The 19,686-nt window shown below is 42.4% G+C and overlaps 1 protein-coding gene across 1 annotated transcript in view; it reads left to right on the top strand.

Annotated features, from left to right (window-relative positions):
- Positions 1 to 19,686, top strand: part of tek (TEK tyrosine kinase, endothelial) — a 167,289-nt gene that overhangs the window by 92,565 nt on the left and 55,038 nt on the right. Inside the window, exons 8-11 of the mRNA XM_070886697.1 lie at positions 393 to 547; positions 6,765 to 6,918; positions 9,470 to 9,631; positions 14,287 to 14,427. Coding sequence (XP_070742798.1) covers positions 393 to 547; positions 6,765 to 6,918; positions 9,470 to 9,631; positions 14,287 to 14,427 — 612 coding nt within the window. The remainder of the gene's footprint in view (positions 1 to 392; positions 548 to 6,764; positions 6,919 to 9,469; positions 9,632 to 14,286; positions 14,428 to 19,686) is intronic.

The following is a 19,686-nucleotide window of genomic DNA, read 5'->3' as shown; positions in this document are numbered from 1 at the left end:
GCAAAGGAGGAAAGAACAAAAGGGAAAGTCTGAAATAGGGTGGTAGGCAGGAGAGATTAAATAACAAAAGGACAATGAACAAAACAAGGCTTGTTTCCAGCGCACTTTTAATATATGGCCAGTGTTGGCCTTGAACTTGCTGGAGTGGGGTTGAGCCCTCCAGCACTAAACGTGTGGGAGTGGAAGGAAATCTTATTAGCATGGGGTGCAAGGGCTGTTACAGCCACATTTATGTTGTCATCCTGCCTCATAGACACAAGAACATGGCTGCATGCTCACCTTCACAGGGGAGCCCGACTCCTGCTCCCCCCACCCCCCCCGAACTCTGCGCTTGTTGCAGTTTCTTCATCAAAAATGATCCTGCTGTTCATAAATTCTATTTTTTCTTCCAGGTTTTGGCGATGTGCCTCCTCAGTTGGTGAATCCCAGTGATAGTATCGAGGTGAACACTGGAGTGACCTTGCATCTCAACTGTACTGCGACAGGACATCCACTGCCAGTGCATGACAACATTCAGCTCATAACACCCCATGGAAGAGAAGTTAATGTAGGTACTTTGGGAGAGCAATAGCTTCCTCCAGCTCTCTCAATTCAGCAACCCTTGATGCACTTGCGTATTGATGCTTGGTGGGGTGGTGGGAGATGTGTTCACTGTCTGAAAGCCCCTAGATATTGACTTTCTGAGTTCTGTCAGCTTGTATGGAGGATGGCACTGAGCAAAAGTGAAATCTGAGGTCCAGTCAATTCACAGTTGTCATGTATTCAACCAGCATTGTAACCCATGTATAAACTGACCTAAGTTGTACACCGTGAGAACACTGACCACTAGGTGGGAGACACTCCTAACCTGGACCTTCAAGTATAAAAGGGGAAGCTCCACCCACCTTCATCACTTGAGTGCTAAGGAATAAAGGACAGGTCACAGACTGACCTTCTCTCAACCATGGGCCTCGTGTGCAGTTATACTGTATAGTAAGGACATATCAACAGTGTCATTATTTATCTCCCTGTGCTTTGGCAACAAACTAAATAGAATTGCTTTCACGAGCTCCATGTTCCTGCCCTGCCGGTGTTCCCACCCCATCGACCCCTTACCGACCGGCGGTGACCCCCTTTCCGTCCCACGATGGAAATTGCCCCGTGGGAGCGGATCGGCTGCCGCTTGATGCCCCTGACAGCTTTCCCCTGCGGGAAGCTGCTTGTGGCTTGGCGGCGCATCCTCCCTTAAAGGAGAAGGTGCACTGCTGCGGCCACCGTTTTATTTTAATGTTAGCCGACTCCGAGGTCAGCCTGACAGTGGCGGCCACGTGGCGGTCTGGTACCTCCTCCTGGGTGCCAGACCACTGGCGTGACTGAAACCCTCCCTGGTAGCCCAGTAGGTGCCACTATCGTGGCTACAGAGTTCGTAGCGGCCCTCCCCTTTAACTGAAGGAGAGGGACATTGCTACGCGTTAGCGGAATGTATGGCGCTGATGACACATACCGACATCCACCCCGCTCCCCACACACTTCCACCCCGCCGCAACCCGACTTCACTGCCCGGAACAAAATAAACTACAAAGAGCTGAATTTCCCTCTACTCTCCGCCCCATGGAATTCGATGAGTGCTCCCCCTTTCGGTCAGAGGGCAATTTTGGTTCCAGTCTACAGCATAGAAACAGGCCATTCGGCCTAACTGTTTTATATTGGCATTTATGCTCCACTCGAGCCGCCTCCCACCTTACTTCATCTCACTGTCACCATATCCCTCTATTCCTTTCTCCCTCATGTACTTAACTAGCTTCCCCTTAAATGCATCTATGCTATCTTGTTTTCTGATATTATGTAAATCCTAAATCTGTGAATCCTTCAATGAGATTACTCTCAGTTTGGTTCAATTGGTAGCATTCTCATTTCAAAGTCAAAACGTCGTGTGTTCAAACCCCCACTCCACTATTTGAACACATGATTGGGGTTGATTGCATCATTGCTGTTTTAAGGAATGCTTGAACCTTGTCAGAGGTTCAATCTTCAGATAAGAACATAAGAAAAAGGAGCTGGATTAGGCCACTCAGCCCTTCAAGCTTCCTCTGTCATTCAGTAAGATCATGGCTGATCTTCTACCTCAACTCTACCTTCCTGCACTTTCCCTATATCCCTTGATTCCCTTAGTATCCAAAAATCTATCGATCTCTGGCTTGAATATACTCAATGGCTGAGCATACATAGCTCTCTGGGGTGGAGAATTCCAAAGATTCACAACCCTCCGAGTTAAGAAATCTCTCCTTATCTCTGTCTTAAATGGCCGACCCCTTATTCTGAGAGTATTCTGTGACCCCTATTTCTAGACTCTCCAGCCAGGGGAAGCATCCTCCCAGTATCTAGCTTGTCAAGCCCGTTAAGAAATTTATACATTTCAATCAGCAGATCACTTCTCATTCTTCTAAACTATAGGGAATATAGGCCGAGTCTCCTCAATCTCTCCTCATAGGACATACGCACTAAAGCAAGTATATACTTTCTTATGTAAAATTGTTAAACTAAGGCCCCATCTACCTTTTTAATTGGTTCGGCTGAATATATAAAACTCCGTAGCATTTTTCGCAGCAAAGCAAGGCAATATGCTGGCCAACATTCTTCCCTCAAGTAACACCTTCAAAAATCAGATTATCTGATTATTCATCTCGTTGTAGTTTGCGGGGGCTTACTGTAGATAAAATGCCTACATTACAACAGTGACTACACTTCAAATAATAATTAATTAGATGTGAACCACTTTGATTGATGTGATAAGATGCAGTATAAATGCAAGTTCTCTTCCTGATTATCCTTTCGTAATTACTCTTGTGCATTTACTATTCTTAATATTGAAAAAGGGAAACTTTGTTTTTTGAAGACTCCAGGGGTCAATGAAGTCCAGGCGTTCACTGATTAATTAAATACTGAAGTTGTGGCAAATAATGACAATAAGCTCAAGGGGAAATGAATTTTATATTATAAAACCCTGTACTCATTCTTAGTGGTAGGAGAGCTGGTCATCGACATAGCTGGTAAATAAAGAAAAAGCTTGCATTTATATAGAACCTTTTACAACCTCAGGTCATCCCAAAGTGCTTTACAGACAGTTAAGTATTTTTGAAGTGTTGCAATGTAGGAAACGCTGCAGTCAATTTGCGCACAGCAAGGTCCCACAAACAGCAATGTCTTAATGACCAAATCATCTGTTTTAGTGATGTTGGTTGAGAGATGAATATTGACCAGAACATCTCTGTTCTTCTTCCAATGGGATCTTTTACAGTCACCTGAAAGGGAAGATGGGGCCTCAATTTAATACCTCATCTGACAGTGCAGCACTTTTTTAGTACTGCACTCAATTTTGTGTTCAATTCTCTGGAGTGGGACATGAATCCACAACCTCCTGACTCAGAGGTGAGAGAGTTATCCACTGAACCATGGCTAACACTGTTAGATTCAGGTTTAGAGGTGAAACAGTGCCACCCACGATAGGAGGGCTGAAAGGTCCGTATTATGGTAAGCTTCTTTGGCCCTCCACTGTTTCTAGCTTTTCACCATTTGGAAAGTACTCTGCTCTCTCCTTTAGGTCCAAAATAGATGATCTCACATTTGCCTCATTGAAATCCATATGCCACAGTTTTGCCCATTTGCTTATCTTTGTAATTTTATGCTTCCATCTACACTACTTTTAATACCACCTACCTTTATGTCATCGGCAAACTTGGATATGTGGCTTTCTATCCCATTATCTAAGTCATTAATAAATACGGTGAATATTTGAGGCCCCAACGCAGATCCTTGAGGGACACCACTAGTCACAATGTGCCAATTAGACTACCTGCCCATTATCCCTACTCGCTGTCTCCTGCCACTCAGCCAATTTCCTAACCAGGTCATTAATTCCATAAGCTGCAACTTTAGCTAACAGTCTCTTATGTGGGACCTTATTGAATGTCTTCCAGAAGTCCATATAAATAACATCTATAGACATTTCCCCTGTCCACTACATTATATGTTGAAAAAATTCAATCTGGTTTGTCAGGCATGACCTTTACAAATCCATGCTGGCTCTCTCTGATCAGCTGAAAATTTTCAAGGTGTTCAACTACTCTATCCTTAATTATAGACGCTAGTAATTTCCCAACAACAGATGTTAGGCTAACTAGTCTATAATTCCCTGGTTTTCATCTCTCATCTTTCTTAAATAGCAGAGTGACATGCGCAATTTTCCAATCAAAAGAAACAGTTACTGAATCAAGAGAACTTTGGAAGATTACAGTTAGGGCTTGTGCAATGTTCTCACCTATTTCCTTTAAAACTCTCTGGTCCTGTGGATTTGTCACTCTTTAGTGCCATTATTTTCTTCATTGCTGTTATTTAATTTTCGTGAATTTTGGTGAGTCCCTGTCCCTAATTCAATGGCCCTGAAATCCCAGTTTCTTCTTCCTGAGGGCGTTTGACTAAAAATAGGAGAAAAGATGCACACTTACCTTTTGGTCGAACTCTCACCAGAGATCCCGGACTCGAGGCCTCCTCTTCTTGCGCAACGGAGCGCGTTCACATTGGGACGTCCGTAGGAGTCACATGGGCCTGGACACCCAATCACGGTAAAGTATTTTCTCATTCATAGTAATAGGAGTTTCGTAAGTCCAAAAGTCCTATTACTATGAATGAGAAACACCCCCAAACACCCAAACACTGCATAAATTTTTTTTTTAAAACACCTCACATAAATACATTATAGAAATTAAAGTTGATAGAAATGTTTCTGAAAAAAAAATATTTGCTGCTGTTTTAAAAAAGTTTTAATTATGGTTTAAAATAAAATTACCTGAGTGGGCAGGATTTTTAACATAAATATTTTTGTTTTTGATATGTTTTAAAACTCTTACACTGGTAAAAGTAGGCTATGCACCTGCTTTTACCAGACGCAAGAGTTTTAAAGACATTCGCTGGGCAAGAGATGGGCAATCTCCCATGCGAATGTCCTTGCTGCCAAGATGCATGCGATCTGTCAAGCCAGAAACTTGACAGATTGGAAAATCGGCTTTTGCAATGCCTTCCCGGGTGGGGAGGCCAGAATTTCAGGGCCAATATTAGTTCCCTTGGGATGTCCATCATGCTATCCTCTTCCTCTACTGATGCAAAGTAAGTATTCAACATGTCCGCCATTTTCTTCTTTTCATTGACAATATCACCGTTATCAGTTTTCTAAGGGTGGACATTTCTCCTGACCAATGTCCCGTGTAAGCTGCACGACTCCGCAGCACTCCAGGGAACCTGCGCAGCCAGCTTCCTGGCTTTTCAATACTAAAACAGCGCATGCATGGTATTCTGAATAGCCCGTGCAGCACAAGGCCAAACAAGATTAGAGGGCATATTGCTCCTGACCAACCTCGTTTTCCTAATATAATTGTAAAAACAATTTTGTGTTGACTTTCATATCATTTGCAAGTTTATTTTTATACTCGCGTTTTGTAACTCTTACTATCCGTTTTGTCACCATTTGTTATTTTTTGCATCGCTCCTATTTACCAGGATCTGTGCTAATTTTTTCATTTTTTAATGCTTTTTCTTTTAGTTTTATGTTGTCCCTTACCTCTCTAGTTGTCCATGGCTGCTTTTTTTTGGCAAGTAGAGCTCTTGCCCCTCAGGGGCTCTGTATCACATTGAATTCTTCCTTGAACAACTTCCACTGATCTTCTGTCATTTTACCCATTAACAGATTTGTCCAGTTTACTGTGGACAGTCTCTGTCTCATCGCGTTGAAGTCAACAAGCATTCAATGTCAAAAGCCAAGATTGTACGTTTTAGCACAATTCTTAATTTAGAAATAAAAACAAGCACAATGCATAACACTTGGAAAAAAGCAAGCATTAGACCAGCTGCATTAAAAATTAATCAACACAAAATGTGTTGAGAGTGCAAATAGTGTATAAATCATCCACTTTTGTGAATATATGCCCACCTCCTGGATTTCAATCTGATTTTCAGTGCTAATTTTGGCCATTATTTCCAGTTAATTGCGGGGTCAGTGTTTTTCCTGAAAAATGTAGTTAAAGTGGGTGCAAGTGTTTCAAAGTGTTCACCTCACAAAGACTGACTGTGCTCAGTGCAAACTTACAAGGATGCACATATTGATCTCTTTTGGTTACTTTAGATAACGTTCAGAAATATAATACAGCATTATTAAAAGTAAAATCACACAAAATATTGTGAAATAATATAAAGATTGCATTTTAGGTATTTTATTCAATGTTGCTAAATACTCACTGATTTGATTCTTTTTTTGTACTTGGTTGGGATGGAAATCTGTTTAATATAATCATAGAATCTTACAGCAGAGAAGGAACCCATTCAGCCCATTGTGCTTGTGCCGACTCTTTGAAAGAGCTATCCAATTAGTCCCACTCCCCTTCTCTTTCCCCATAGCCCTTTATTTTTTTTTCCTTTTCAAATATTAATCCAAATCCCTTTTGAAAGTTGCTATTGAATCTGCTTCCACCACCCTTTCAGGCAGTGCATTCCAGATCACAACAATTTGCTGCATAAAAAAAAATTCTCCTCATCTCCCCTCTGATTCTTTAGCCAATTTTCTTAAATGCTGATAAGAATTACTGAAACAGTAGATGTGGAACTTTGTAGCAAACCAGTTCATACTCTATTAAGTGTTTTACTGAAACTATATGAAAGCTCCCCTTCTGATGTGTACTTGAGAAGGATGTTGCATTTATCAATCATCCATTACACTCTCTTGTTTCTCCGTCCAGCCTACGAACACAAAGATAATAACGCATCCAGTCAACCACACCATAACGTTCTTCAAAGTGTTGAAAATGTCACCGTCAGATTCAGGAGAGTGGGTCTGCCGTGTCAAAACAGCAGTTGGAATCGCTGAAAGGTCATTTAATGTGTCTGTCAAAGGTAGGTTATTATTACGTAGAATTTTACAGCACAGAAATTAGCCATTTGGCCCAACAGGGTTGTGCCAGTGTTTATGCTCCACACGAGCCTCTTCCCACTATTTACTTCCTCTCATCCTATCAGTATGTCCTCTATTCCTTTCTCCCTCTCCTGCTTATTTAGCTTTCCATTAAATGCATCTATGTTATTCACCTCAACTACTCCCTGTGTTAGCGAGTTCCACATTCTCATTACCCTCTGAATAAAAAAGTTTCTCCTGAATTCCATATTGGATTTATTAGTGGCTATAGACTCAATTTTGCCCAAACCCGTTTTCTGGCATATTGCCAGAGTTACACTGGGTTTTTAGGTCCAGAAATGCGCCAGAAAAATGTCCAAACTTTCCCTGATCTTTATACTGCAATCTGGAGCTGTGCAGTGTGGCCAGTCACCAGTCACCTCAGGGGGTGGAGTCTGTGACGAAAAATGCAGCTGGGCCATCTGCGCATGCGCGGGGAAAAAAACGTAAGTTTTTGACGTTGCTGCAATGGACACAAAGCGCAGTACAGCTCCGAGTTGGCAATTGAGAGGCCTCCAGACCGGGACTGGGATCTCAAGCAGACTCAGCTAGGAGAAGCAGTAGAATAGGAGAAAGAAAGGCACATGTGGATATCCAGGGTAAGCATAGAGTAAGGAAAGAATGGGATGATTTATGGTCACTTTTAAGTTGCTTGTAATAAAGGAGAATGTTGACTTATTTTGTCTTTAGTTATTCATGGAAATTATAGTCATACAGAAAACTGTGGACTTATGTCATGCTCGGTTATTCATTCATGTTATGTAGGTTTGGATGACCATGTAGGGCCAAAGAATTCCGATGTGATGTGATGATATAGGATGGGTACTGGATTAAAGGACTTGTACTTTTTGGGAAGGTGGGGTTAAATGATGACGAAGGGAGATCGTTAAACAGTTGCAAATACTTAATTGATAAGTTGAGTTTGGATTCATGCTTCTGCCGTCACTAAGGAGTTATCTGAGTAATGGTTCAACTGATACTCCATGTTCTTTTACCTCCAAAACAGCTATGGCACTTCCAGAGGCATCTCCATGCCCAGGTCTTTCTGGATAAAACAGTTGCTCCCTCCTCTGCCGACCCTCTCCGGTCCCTGAGTGAGTGCTTTCCCGGTCCGCTCCGCTTCCCGTCCCTAGCCCAAGCCGAAGGATTTGCCGGTAATTGCGCTTCCTCCCCGGCGACCCTTTCCGGTCCCCGAGTGAGTGCTGGTCCCGGTCCGCTGTGGCCCCGAGTGAGTGCCGGTCAGTGTGTTCCCTCCCCCGCCGACCTTCTCCAGTCCCCGAGTGAGTGCCGGTCCCGGTCCGCTGTGGCCCCGAGTGAGTGCCGGTCAGTGTGTTCCCTCCCCCGCCGACCTTCTCCAGTCCCCGAGTGAGTGCCGATCAGTGTGTTCCCTCCCCCGCCGACCCTTTCCGGTCCCCGAGTGAGTGCCGGTCCCGGTCCGCTGTGGCCCCGAGTGAGTGCCGGTCAGTGTGTTCCCTCCCCCGCCAACCTTCTCCAGTTCCCGAGTGAGTGCCGATCAGTGTGTTCCCTCCCCCGCCGACTGTTTCCGGTCCCCGAGTGAGTGCCGGTCCCGGTCCGCTGTGGCCCCGAATGCATGCCGGTCAGTGCGTTGCCTCCCCGCCAACCTTCTCCAGTCCCCGAGTGAGTGCCGGTCTCGGTTCGCTCCGCTTCCCGCCCTTAGCCCATGCCGAATGGCCTCAGATTTACTTACCTGCGCCGATTTCTTTAACTCTCCACAAGGGTTTTCTCGAGAGGCCACATACGCTGGCCTGAGCAGAAATGGAGTAACTACCAGCTGGCCAAAGTTCACTAAATGGCCACAATTGACATAGGTGGCTGGTTATGCCCCCTTTGGATGATAAAAAAACTTATCTAAAAAAAGGTAACTAAATGAGTTACACTGGTGCAAATTGATTGGGGAGACTGTAGATTTTTAAGTTAGGCCAGAAAAAGCAGCCTGCTCCAAAAAAACGGCGCAAGTAACAGGGGAAAATTGAGCCCTGGTCCCTACTGCTGATCTCGCCCGCAATTGGAAACATCTTCTCTTCGTCTACCCTATCAAACCCTTTCAGAATTTTAAAGACCTCTATCAGGTCAGCTCTCATTTTTCCTCTTTTTGCCAAGAGTAGCAATATCATAACAATGTTCTTCTACAATTGTCACTATGCATGCAACTAGACTGATTCCTTCACCCCTTATTACAGAAGTAACAATCTGCTCTTCTGACCAGTGCAACATGCCGTATATTTCCATCTACTGTAGCTTACTGCCATCTTACAATGTCCTACTTTCAGTTGTTACCTTAACATGTTACCCTACCCCAACAGAAACTAAGGGGAAATAGAGCGTTCAAAATCGATTAGGTGTTATTTACATAACAAAATGTTTCTAGTGCATAATGCCATGCATCACCTTGGTGATCCTATAAGAAATGCTTCTTCAACAGTTTTCCATTAATGCTATCTTAACTTACTGCCAAATGTGCACTTTCAACAGTCCCTCCTTCACCTCAGACCCCTCCGACTAAGGCCAACAGTGGCACTCGATATATTGTTGTTAATGCCAATATTGAGCCACATATTGGAGATGGACCAATCATCCTAACAAGACTCCTGTATAAACCTGCTGGAGGATATCAGTCATGGTCATCAGTTGAAGGTAAGGACAAGTTTCTACATGGTTTCATCTTGTTTAGAGGAATTGACAGTATTTATAATGTGAGCAGTATAGGTTCATACCTGCACTCTCCACAGGCTAGGTTTGCAATCCCTGTGAGCGGAGGCCATGCATTTCCTGAGACGAAGAGAGGAAAAGTAATTGGAAAGTCATTCACGTTGTTCTCCCAGATCTCCATGTGTCCTGTCACAGAGTAACATTGGCAGACACCAAGAGACAGTTTGCATGTCTCTCCTCTCATGAGGGTGGTCTGTGATGTGGGAAGACTAAGGCAAAAAGAAAGTAAACATAAGGACTATCAAAACATAAGCACTTTTAGGAGCAGGAAATGGCTATAAGTAGCCACAAACCATTGAATATATTTAAGGCGGAGATAGACAGATTTTTGAACAATAAGGGAATAAAGGGTTATGGGGAGCGGAGAGGGAAGTGGAACTCAGTCCATGATCAGATCAGCCATGATCTTATTAAATGGCGGAGCAGGCTTGAGGGGCCAAATGGCCAACTCCTGCTCCTATTTCTTTTGTTCTTATGTAAGTCCACCATTTTTGATACATTAAGTCAGATATTCTTAATATGGAGGGGAAGAACTATTGGGACACGTCAATGATAAGTTAATTTATTGAAGAGTAGGAAGATGCCATTGATTTCATTCATAAAAATGCTATCACTGATAACTGAACTTCCATATATATCAAGTTGCTTCATAATAAGATTGCTGCCCTTGTCAGTTATAGGATGATTCAGCTGAATGTACGAGGTGGCAATAGAATTATGAGGGCGTAGGTTTGGACAGGTCAGGTAGGAAGGCTGACATTGGGAGTCAGATAGGGTCAGGGCGCTGACAACAGCGGTTCGGTGGGTGCAGAGCACTGATAGTGGGTATTGGGTCGGGTGTGGATTTACTAAACCCTGGGCCAATTTTACTTACTCCATGACTAGATTAAAGATATTTGTTTTTGTTAGTTTCCCAGTTTGGGCGCTTCAGATATGTGAAAATAATATTGGCCTAGAAATCCTGGTTGGCTGCTTCCCGTGAGCGATCCGGTAAAAAAGTTTTTTAAAAATGCGCACTTACCTGAACCTGTTGCGCCCACGAGGGATCCTAGTCCTGAGTCCTTCACTGACTGAAGCTGCAGTCACATGGCTCTGGGCAGCCAATCCAGGTAAAGTATATACTCATTCATAATAATGGGATCTCTGTAAGTTGGAGTTCCCATTATTATGATTGAGAAACTCCCCAAACATCCAAAACACAAATAAAAAAGACACCATATATTTTTACTAATTTAAATTAAAGTTATTTATGTATTATAAAAAAAATTATTTTTCCGATTTTTTTGAAAGTTTTTAAAATTATGGCTCCAGTATGACAGATCGGAAAAGCCGGTTTTCAACGCATGTGCATTGTGTACTGAAAACCGACTTTTGCGATGCCTTCCTGGATCCGTGCACACTCCGTACCGACCCGGGACGCCGGAATTTCTGGGCCATTATTTCACATGAGCTGCTGAAGCAGTTGGCCAAGAATTAGGAGAAATACTGTATACAAAAATAACCACACCAAAAATGATTGGAGCTATAAGGAATTTTAAATCAGAAACAGTTCCTGGATCTGATGATGTCCCAATAGATTATATAATTTTTTTTTAAACCTGTTGAACAGATATCTTGAAATATAATGCAAATCAGTGTTATAAAAATCAGGAGGGTTCTATATCAGGCGGGTTCTACATCGGGGGTTCGATATCAGGCGGGTTCTATAATGGGTAGCGATCCACTCCACATGATTACCCCCTGTGTGATCAAGAGGACAATTTTCTCCAGCAGATCTTACCTGAGACTTGGGAAATAATTAATAGCGTTCGAAAGAAAGAAAGATTCACTTTGATACTGCGTCATTCACAACCTCAGAACATCCAAAAGCGCTTTACAGCCAATGACTTTCTTTTGAAATGTCGGGCCCAAATTTGGCCAGGAGTTGCTCTGTTTTTTTTGGAACAATTTGATTTTTCTGGAGTATCTTAAAAATCCCCATTCTGCACATTTAATTTGCGCCAATGTAAGTGAGTTAGTTAGGATTTTTTTTAGTTTAGTTTCTTTTTCAAGAAGGGGGCGTTACCAGCCACCTACGCCTGTTTTGGCCATTTAAGCCAGTTTGGGCAGCTAATAATTGCTCCAAACTAACTTAGTGTATATGGCCACTTGTGGCCCGAACAGAAAACCCTTGGAGAGTTAAGAAATCAACGCAGGTTAGTACATTCTAAAGCACCAAGCACTAAACAAAGCACAAAAATAAGCATTCAATAACAAATAAAAAATACAAGAAGCTGAGGACCTGCACCTAGCACGAAGACTTACAAAGTACTAAACAAAGCACAAAAATTAATAAGCAATTAATTAACAAATAAAAAATAGAAGGCCCTGCACCTAAAGCACCAAGACCAAAGTAATAAGCAATCAATCAATCAATAACAAATATAAAATAGAAGTCCTACCAAAACACAGCCCGGGAAGGCAGCGGGCCGCCGATGAGGGAGACCATTCGGCCAGGGATAGGGGCGGTGTGCTTTGGCCCCTCCCACACAGCCTGCAGCACACTCTCTCAGATTCTGGGGGCGAGGAGCTACTACGCATGCGTGCACACTCTAGCGCGCATGTGCAGAGGTCCAGACACAGTTTTCTGTGCCGGGACCTGGCTCTACCCCTGAATCCAGTGGCCACGCTGCGCCACCATCGAGGAGAGGCTGGGGAGCAGCCAAACTCGGCCTGAAGATTCTTGGAGCACTTCGAGGCGGACAAAAGCGCCGCATCTCTGGTGAGTGCGCCAGAAATCTGTACTGGCCAAATTCTACCCCATTGTAATGTAGGAAATGAGGCAGCCAATTTTCACACAGCAAATGCCCACAAACAGCACTGAGAAAAATGACCAGATTTTTAGGTGCTGGTTGAGCGATAAATGTTGGCTAGGACACCGAGTAGAACTCCCCTGCTCTTCTTCAAAATAGTGATATGGTATCTTTTACATCCACTGAGAGGGCAATTATTCTTTAGATGTGGAAATGGTTTCTGACTCTCCTGCACATTAACAGAACAATTTATTTTCATTTTGATAGTTTTTGATTTGCTGAATGGTCTGTTGTACTCCTACAAGTATTATCCATAGTATCCCAGCGAGTTGGGAGGCTTTCAACCTTGTTACTTGTGCCTGGTCCATTATGGGAATTTTAACAAATAAGCATTTCCTTGAGTCTGTGTGCACAGGACCTGTTGTCAAGTTTCCCTCATCGGTATAGCTAGAGTTAAATACTTCAAGTTGTCGATTATTGAGGTTTTTCTGCATCTGACTGAGAAGGAATGCTGATTTTGGATTGAGGTCTTTAGTGTATGTAAACATTTCAAAGGAAGGAAGAAGAAATGCCATGTGCAATTTTTTATTAGGAGGAAGTAACTATGCCATAATTTATCTTGATGTGATTTAAGTCATCCTGTTATGTGTTTGTGAACAGTTGATGATTTTGGTGAGCAATGAAGGATGCCACTGCAAATTACTGACATCCTCTCCATTAAACAAAGAAAGAGATACGGAGGTCCAGGTATTTAAGTCATTAAAAGCTAGCTCACTAGTTCAAAAAGCAATTAAAAGGATAATTAATATGCTTTAAGGCACAGATGATTAAAACAAGGAAACATTACTGCAATTATACAGTGCTAGTCACACTTCATCTGGAATATTGAAAAGAATTGCCAGTACCCAAATTATAAATTTGGGTTGGTTAATTTCTAAGTTGTACTCAGAATGGCCAAAAAGTGTTCTGTTATGGGCAATGATGAGGAACTGAATAACTCACTGGAGATAAGAAAGTTAATAGATAATCTGATTGAGGTGTTCATAATAATGAAGGGAATGAACAGGGTAGATAACGAATGACTCGTAGCTCGAGCAAATCAAGAGGATGTAGTCTTAAAATTCAGATTAAGCCAGCTAAAACCGATACAGAAACAAATTCTTGTTATGAAGAATGTAGAATGCACTACTGCACTGCTGCAGAAAGGTCAGTGATGCAAAATCAATGTAGCCAGTTAATAATGCAGATAGATCCTGAGTTATGAAGTAACTGATATTAAGATAGGGCAGGGAATTGAGATTAAGAAGATAGAGCTTTTTTAAATATTCATTTTTGGGATGTGGGTGTTACTGGCAAGGCTGGCATTTATTGCCCATCCCTAATTGCCCATGAGAAGGTGGTGGTGAGCCGCTGCCTTCTTGAACCACTGCAGTCTGTGTGGTGAAGTATGGTGCTCTTAGATAAGGAGGTTCAAGATTTTGATCCAGTGACAATGAAGGAACAGCCGCTATATCGGGGTGGTGAGTGACTTGGAGGGGAACTTGGAGGTGATAGTGTTCCCATGCACCTGCTATCCTTGACTTTCTAGGTGGTAGAGATGGCAGGTTTGGGAGGTGCTGTCGAAGAAATGCAACAAAACACGAAAGATCTACTTGCTGTTCCTGCCAATGGTTGGAGATTGACTGGGGTGGGGAGTTTAATTCTACAGTTCTTCAGACCTGCTAGTACCATTGGTTCAGTGAATCGCTGTAACAACTCAAAGTAAGGTGTATATTCTTTTACCTTCAGTAACAGATGCATCAGAAGTGGTGAAGCTGGATAATCTACAACCAATGCACCAGTACAACGTGTGCGTACAGCTGAGCCGGCCAGGAGATGGGGGAGAAGGACACCCTGGTCCAGTGGCAAGTTTCTGGACTGACTGCCCAAGTAATGGAGTGCACCTGTTTTATTACTAATTACCCCTATGCCTGCGTTGTAACAGTTTTGTACAAAAATCTAGGGCAATTATACAAATGGAAGAAGATCTTTACAACACTAGCTCTTAAACGAGCTATCCTTAGGGCTGCCAACCCTACAGGATTCACCTGGTGTCTCCAGGAATTATAGATTAATCTCCTGGACACTGCTGCAAGCAAATACCGGTGGTGTTAAACATAGGGGGCATTAAAACAAAATTGTGGGCTTTTTAAAATTTGCTTTGAACACTTTTCCTCATTACTTATAAAATATTGGAGATTGACCGGGTAGGGTGAGGCGTTGGATGAGGAAGGTCATGTGTTGAAACCTCCAGCAATATATCCAACCAGATTTGGCAACCCTAGTTATCCTATGGGAATTTTATTTCCCAATAGGTGTAAAATATGAATGTGACAGTTCTGTAATTGGATTTACATTTTCCACATTTCTCATATAAAGTGTAGGTTTTTAAAAGGAAATTGAAACAAGCCACTTCTATTCTTCCACCAGATTACCAGTAAAAAATGGGAAAAGTAGCAAAAAGTTTATTTGTCATTTAAAAAAATAATTGGGGGTGGATGCTAGACAGTGTATTGAATGAGATCATTGCCCCTTTTACATCTGGGTTTGTTTGAATTCATCCCAAACTGGTAGGATGAGAGAATGACTAATTAATGGGGGGGAGGGTTCAGTGAGCGGAAATTTAAAAAGTCAAAGAGCAAGGAGAAGGCAATAGAGCAGGGTAGGGGTGGGGGAAATGATAACCAGAGCGTGACAGGAAAGGACAGAATGTATAAACATAAGAGTGTATCAGAAAGTGGGGTCAAAGCAGGGAAAAATGGTAAAAATACAGAATTAAAAGCTCTACATCTGAATGCAGCATTCATAACAAAATAGATGAATTGACGGCACAAATAGATATAAATGGGTATGATCTGATAGCTATTACAGAGAAGTGGTTGCAAGGTGACCAAGACTGGGAACTAAATATTCAGGGGTATTTGACAATTCGGAAGGATCGACAGAAAAGAAAAGGAGATGGGATAGCTGTGTTAATACAGGATGAGATCAGTGCAGTAGTGAGAAATTATATTGGCTCAGAAGATCAAGATGTAGAAGCAGTTTGGGTGCAGATAAGAAATAATAAGGGGAAGAAGTCATTGGTGGGCATAGTCTATAGGCCGCCCAACAGTAGCTATACTGTTGGACGGAATATAAATCAAGAAATAATGGAGACTTGTAAAAAAGGAATGGCAATAATCATGGGCAATTTTAATCTTCATAGTGATTGGACAAATCAAATTGGCTAAGGTAGCCTTGAGGAAGAGTTCATAGTGTATCTGGGATAATTTCCTTGAACAGTGTGTAGCGGAACCAACCAGGGAGCAGGCTATCTTAGATCTGGTACTGTGTAATGAGACAGGATTAATAAATGATCTCTAGTAAAGGATCCTCGAGGAAAGAGTGATCATTGCATGGTTGAATTTCAAATTCAGTTGGAAGGTGAGAAAATTGGATCTCAAACCAGTGTCCTAAGCTTAAATAAAGGAGACTATAAAGGTATGAAAGCAGAGTTGGTTCAAGTGTAAGACGGTTGATGAGCAGTGGCAGACATTTAAGGAGATATTTCATAACTCTCAACAAAAATATATTCCAAAGAGAAAGAAAGACTTTAAGAGAAGGGATAACCATCCGTGGCTAACTAAGGAAATAAAGGATGGTATCAAATTGAAAACAATGGCATACAAAGAGGCCAAGATTAGTGGGAGGCCAGAGGATTGGGAAGCTATTAAAAACTAGCAAAGAACGACTAAAAAAAAAATAACAAAGAGAGGGAAGATAGATTATGAAAGTAAACTAGCAGGAAATATAAAAGCACATAGTAAGAGGTTCTACAGGTATATAAAAAGGAAGAGAGTGGCTAAAGTAAATGTTGGTCCCTTATTGTCTCCCCCGTATTTTGAGGCTGTGCCCCCTAGTTCTAGTCTCCCCGACCAGTGGAAATAATCTCTCTACCTCTATCTTGTCTATCCCTTTCATTATTTTAAATGTTTCTATAAGATCACCCCTCATCCTTCTGAACTCCAACGAGTAAAGACCCAGTCTACTCAATCTATCATCATAAGGTAACCCCTCATCTCCGGAATCAGCTTAGTGAATCGTCTCTGTACCCCCTCCAAAGCTAGTATATCCTTCCTCAAGTAAGGTGACCAAAACTGCACGCAGTACTCCAGGTGCGGCCTCACCAATATCCTGTACAGTTGCAGCAGGACCTCCCTGCTTTTGTACTCCATCCTTCTCGCAATGAAGGCCAACATTCCATTCGCCTTCCTGATTACCTGCTACACCTGCAAACTAACTTTTTGGGATTCATGCACAAGGACCCCCAGGTCCCTCTGCACCGCAGCATGTTGTAATTTCTCCCCATTCAAATAATATTCCCTTTTACTGTTTTTTTTCCCCAAGGTGGATGACCTCACATTTTCCGACATTGTATTCCATCTGCCAAACCTTAGCCCATTCGCTTAACCTATCTAAATCTCTTTGCAGCCTCTCTGTGTCCTCTACACAACCCGCTTTCCCACTAATCTTTCTGCCACCTGCAAATTTTGTTACACTACAATCTGTCCCCTCTTCCAGGTCATCTATGTATATTGTAAACAGTTGTGGTCCCAGCACCGATCCCTGTGGCACACCACTAACCACCGATTTCCAACCCGAAAAGGACCCATTTATCCTGACTCTCTGCTTTCTGTTAGCCAGCCAATTCTCTATCCATGCTAATACATTTCCTCTGACTCCGCGTACCTTTATCTTCTGCAGTAACCTTTTGTGTGGCACCTTATCGAATGCTTTTTGGAAATCTAAATACACCACATCCATCGGTACACCTCTATCTACCATGCTCGTTATATCCTCAAAGAATTCCAGTAAATTAGTTAAACATGATTTCCCCTTCATGAATCCATGTTGCGTCTGCTTGATTGCATTATTCCTATCTAGATGTCTCGCTATTTCTTCCTTAATGATAGCTTCAAGCGTTTTCCCCACTACAGATGTTAAACTAACTGGCCTATAGTTACCTGCCTTTTGTCTGCCCCCTTTTTTAAACAGAGGCGTTACATTTGCTGCTTTCCAATCCGATGGTACCTCTCCAGAGTCCAGAGAATTTTGGTAGATTATAACGAATGCATCTGCGATAACTTCCGCCATCTCTTTTAATACCCTGGGATGCATTTCATCAGGACCAGGGGACTTGTCTACCTTGAGTCCCATTAGCTTGTCCAGCACTAACCCCCCTAGTGATAGTGATTGTCTCAAGGTCCTCCCTTCCCACATTCCCGTGACCAGCAATTTTTGGCATGGTTTTTGTGTCTTCCACTGTGAAGACTGAAGCAAAATAATTGTTTAAGGTCTCAGCCATTTCCACATTTCCCATTATTAAATCCTCCTTCTCATCTTCTAAGGGACCAACATTTACTTTAGACACTCTTTTCCGTTTTATATATCGGTAAAAGCTTTTTCTATCTGTTTTTATGTTTTGCACAAGTTTACTTTCGTAATCTATCTTTCCTTTCTTTATTGCTTTCTTAGTCATTCTTTGCTGTTGTTTAAAATTTTCCCAGTCTTCTAGTTTCCCACTAACCTTGGCCACCTTATATGCATTGGTTTTTAATTTGATACTCTCCTTTATTTCCTTGGTTATCCACGGCTGGTTATCCCTTCTCTTACCACCCTTTTTCACTGGAATATATTTTTGTTGAGCACTATGAAAGAGCTCCTTAAAAGTCCTCCACTGTTCCTCAATTGTGCCACCGTTTAGTCTGTGTTCCCAGTCTACTTTAGCCAACTCTGCCCTCATTCCACTGTAGTCCCCTTTGTTTAAGCATAGTACGCTCGTTTGAGACACTACTTCCTCACCCTCAATCTGTATTACAAATTCAACCATACTGTGATCACTCATTCCGAGAGGATCTTTTACTAGGAGATCGTTTATTATTCCTGTCTCATTACACAGGACCAGATCTAAGATAGCTTGCTCCCTTGTAGGTTCTGTAACATACTGTTCTAAGAAACAATCCCGTATGCATTCTATGAATTCCTCCTCAAGGCTACCCCGTGCGATTTGATTTGACCAATTGATATGTATAAAAGCAGAGAAGTCCTGCTACAACTGTACAGGGTATTGATGAGGCTACACCTAGAGTATTGCATACAGTTTTGATCTCCTTATTTAAAGAGGGCTATACTTGCATTGGAGATAGTTCAGAGAAAGTTCACTCGGTTGATTCCTGAGATGAAGGGGTTGACTTATGAAGATAGGTAGAGCAGGTTGGGCCTGTACTCATTGGAGTTTAGAAGAATGAGAGGTGATCTTATTGAGACATATAAGATAATGAGGGGGCTCGACAAGGTAGATGCAGAGAGGATGTTTCCACTCATGGGGGAATCTAGAACCAGGGGGCATAGTTTTAGAATAAGTGGTCATCCATTTGAAACTGAGATGAGGAGAAATTTCTTCTCCCAGAGGGTCGAAAATTTGTGAAATTCTCTGCCCCAGAGAGCTGTGGAGGCTGGGTCATTGAATATATTTAAGGCGGAGATAGACAGATTTTTGAGCGATAAGGGAGTAAAGGGTTTTGGGGAGCGGGCAGGGAAGTGGAACTGAGTCCATGATCAGATCAGCCATGATCTTATTAAATGGCAGAGCAGGCTCGAGGGGCCAAATGGCCTACTCCTGCTCCTATTTCTTATGTTCTTATGTTCTTATGAAAGTCGCTCGCCTTGTCTGCTGACTTTGTGACCCCTACATAAAATGAGGTTGCAAGCAGTTGTACTGGCTGGGCCCACAGCACAAAGTGAGACAGCAAGTTGTCAGTCCCATGGGAGGCATAGAAAATGAAAATGTTACACTGGTCCAGTAGGTTAAGGCTAAAGTTAAGGCGCCCTGTCACAGTAACCTTCTCCAGCCCTCCAACCCTCTGAGATCTCTGCACTCCTCCAATTCTGATTTCTTGCGCATTCCCAATTTTAATCGCTCCACAAATGGTGACCGTGCCTTCAGCTGCCTAGTGCCTAAACTCTGGAATTCCCTCTGTAAATCTCTTTGCCTCGCTACCTCTCTCCCCTCCTTTAAGACGCTCCTTAAAACCTACATCTTTGACCAAGCTTTTAGTCACCAGTCCTAATATCTCTTTTTGTAGCTCAGAGTCAAATTATATTTGTTAA

This window comes from Pristiophorus japonicus, chromosome 1 (genome assembly GCF_044704955.1).
Source record: "Pristiophorus japonicus isolate sPriJap1 chromosome 1, sPriJap1.hap1, whole genome shotgun sequence".
In the NCBI taxonomy this organism is placed as follows: Eukaryota; Metazoa; Chordata; class Chondrichthyes; family Pristiophoridae; genus Pristiophorus; species Pristiophorus japonicus.
This window is presented reverse-complemented; position numbering and strand designations above follow the sequence as displayed.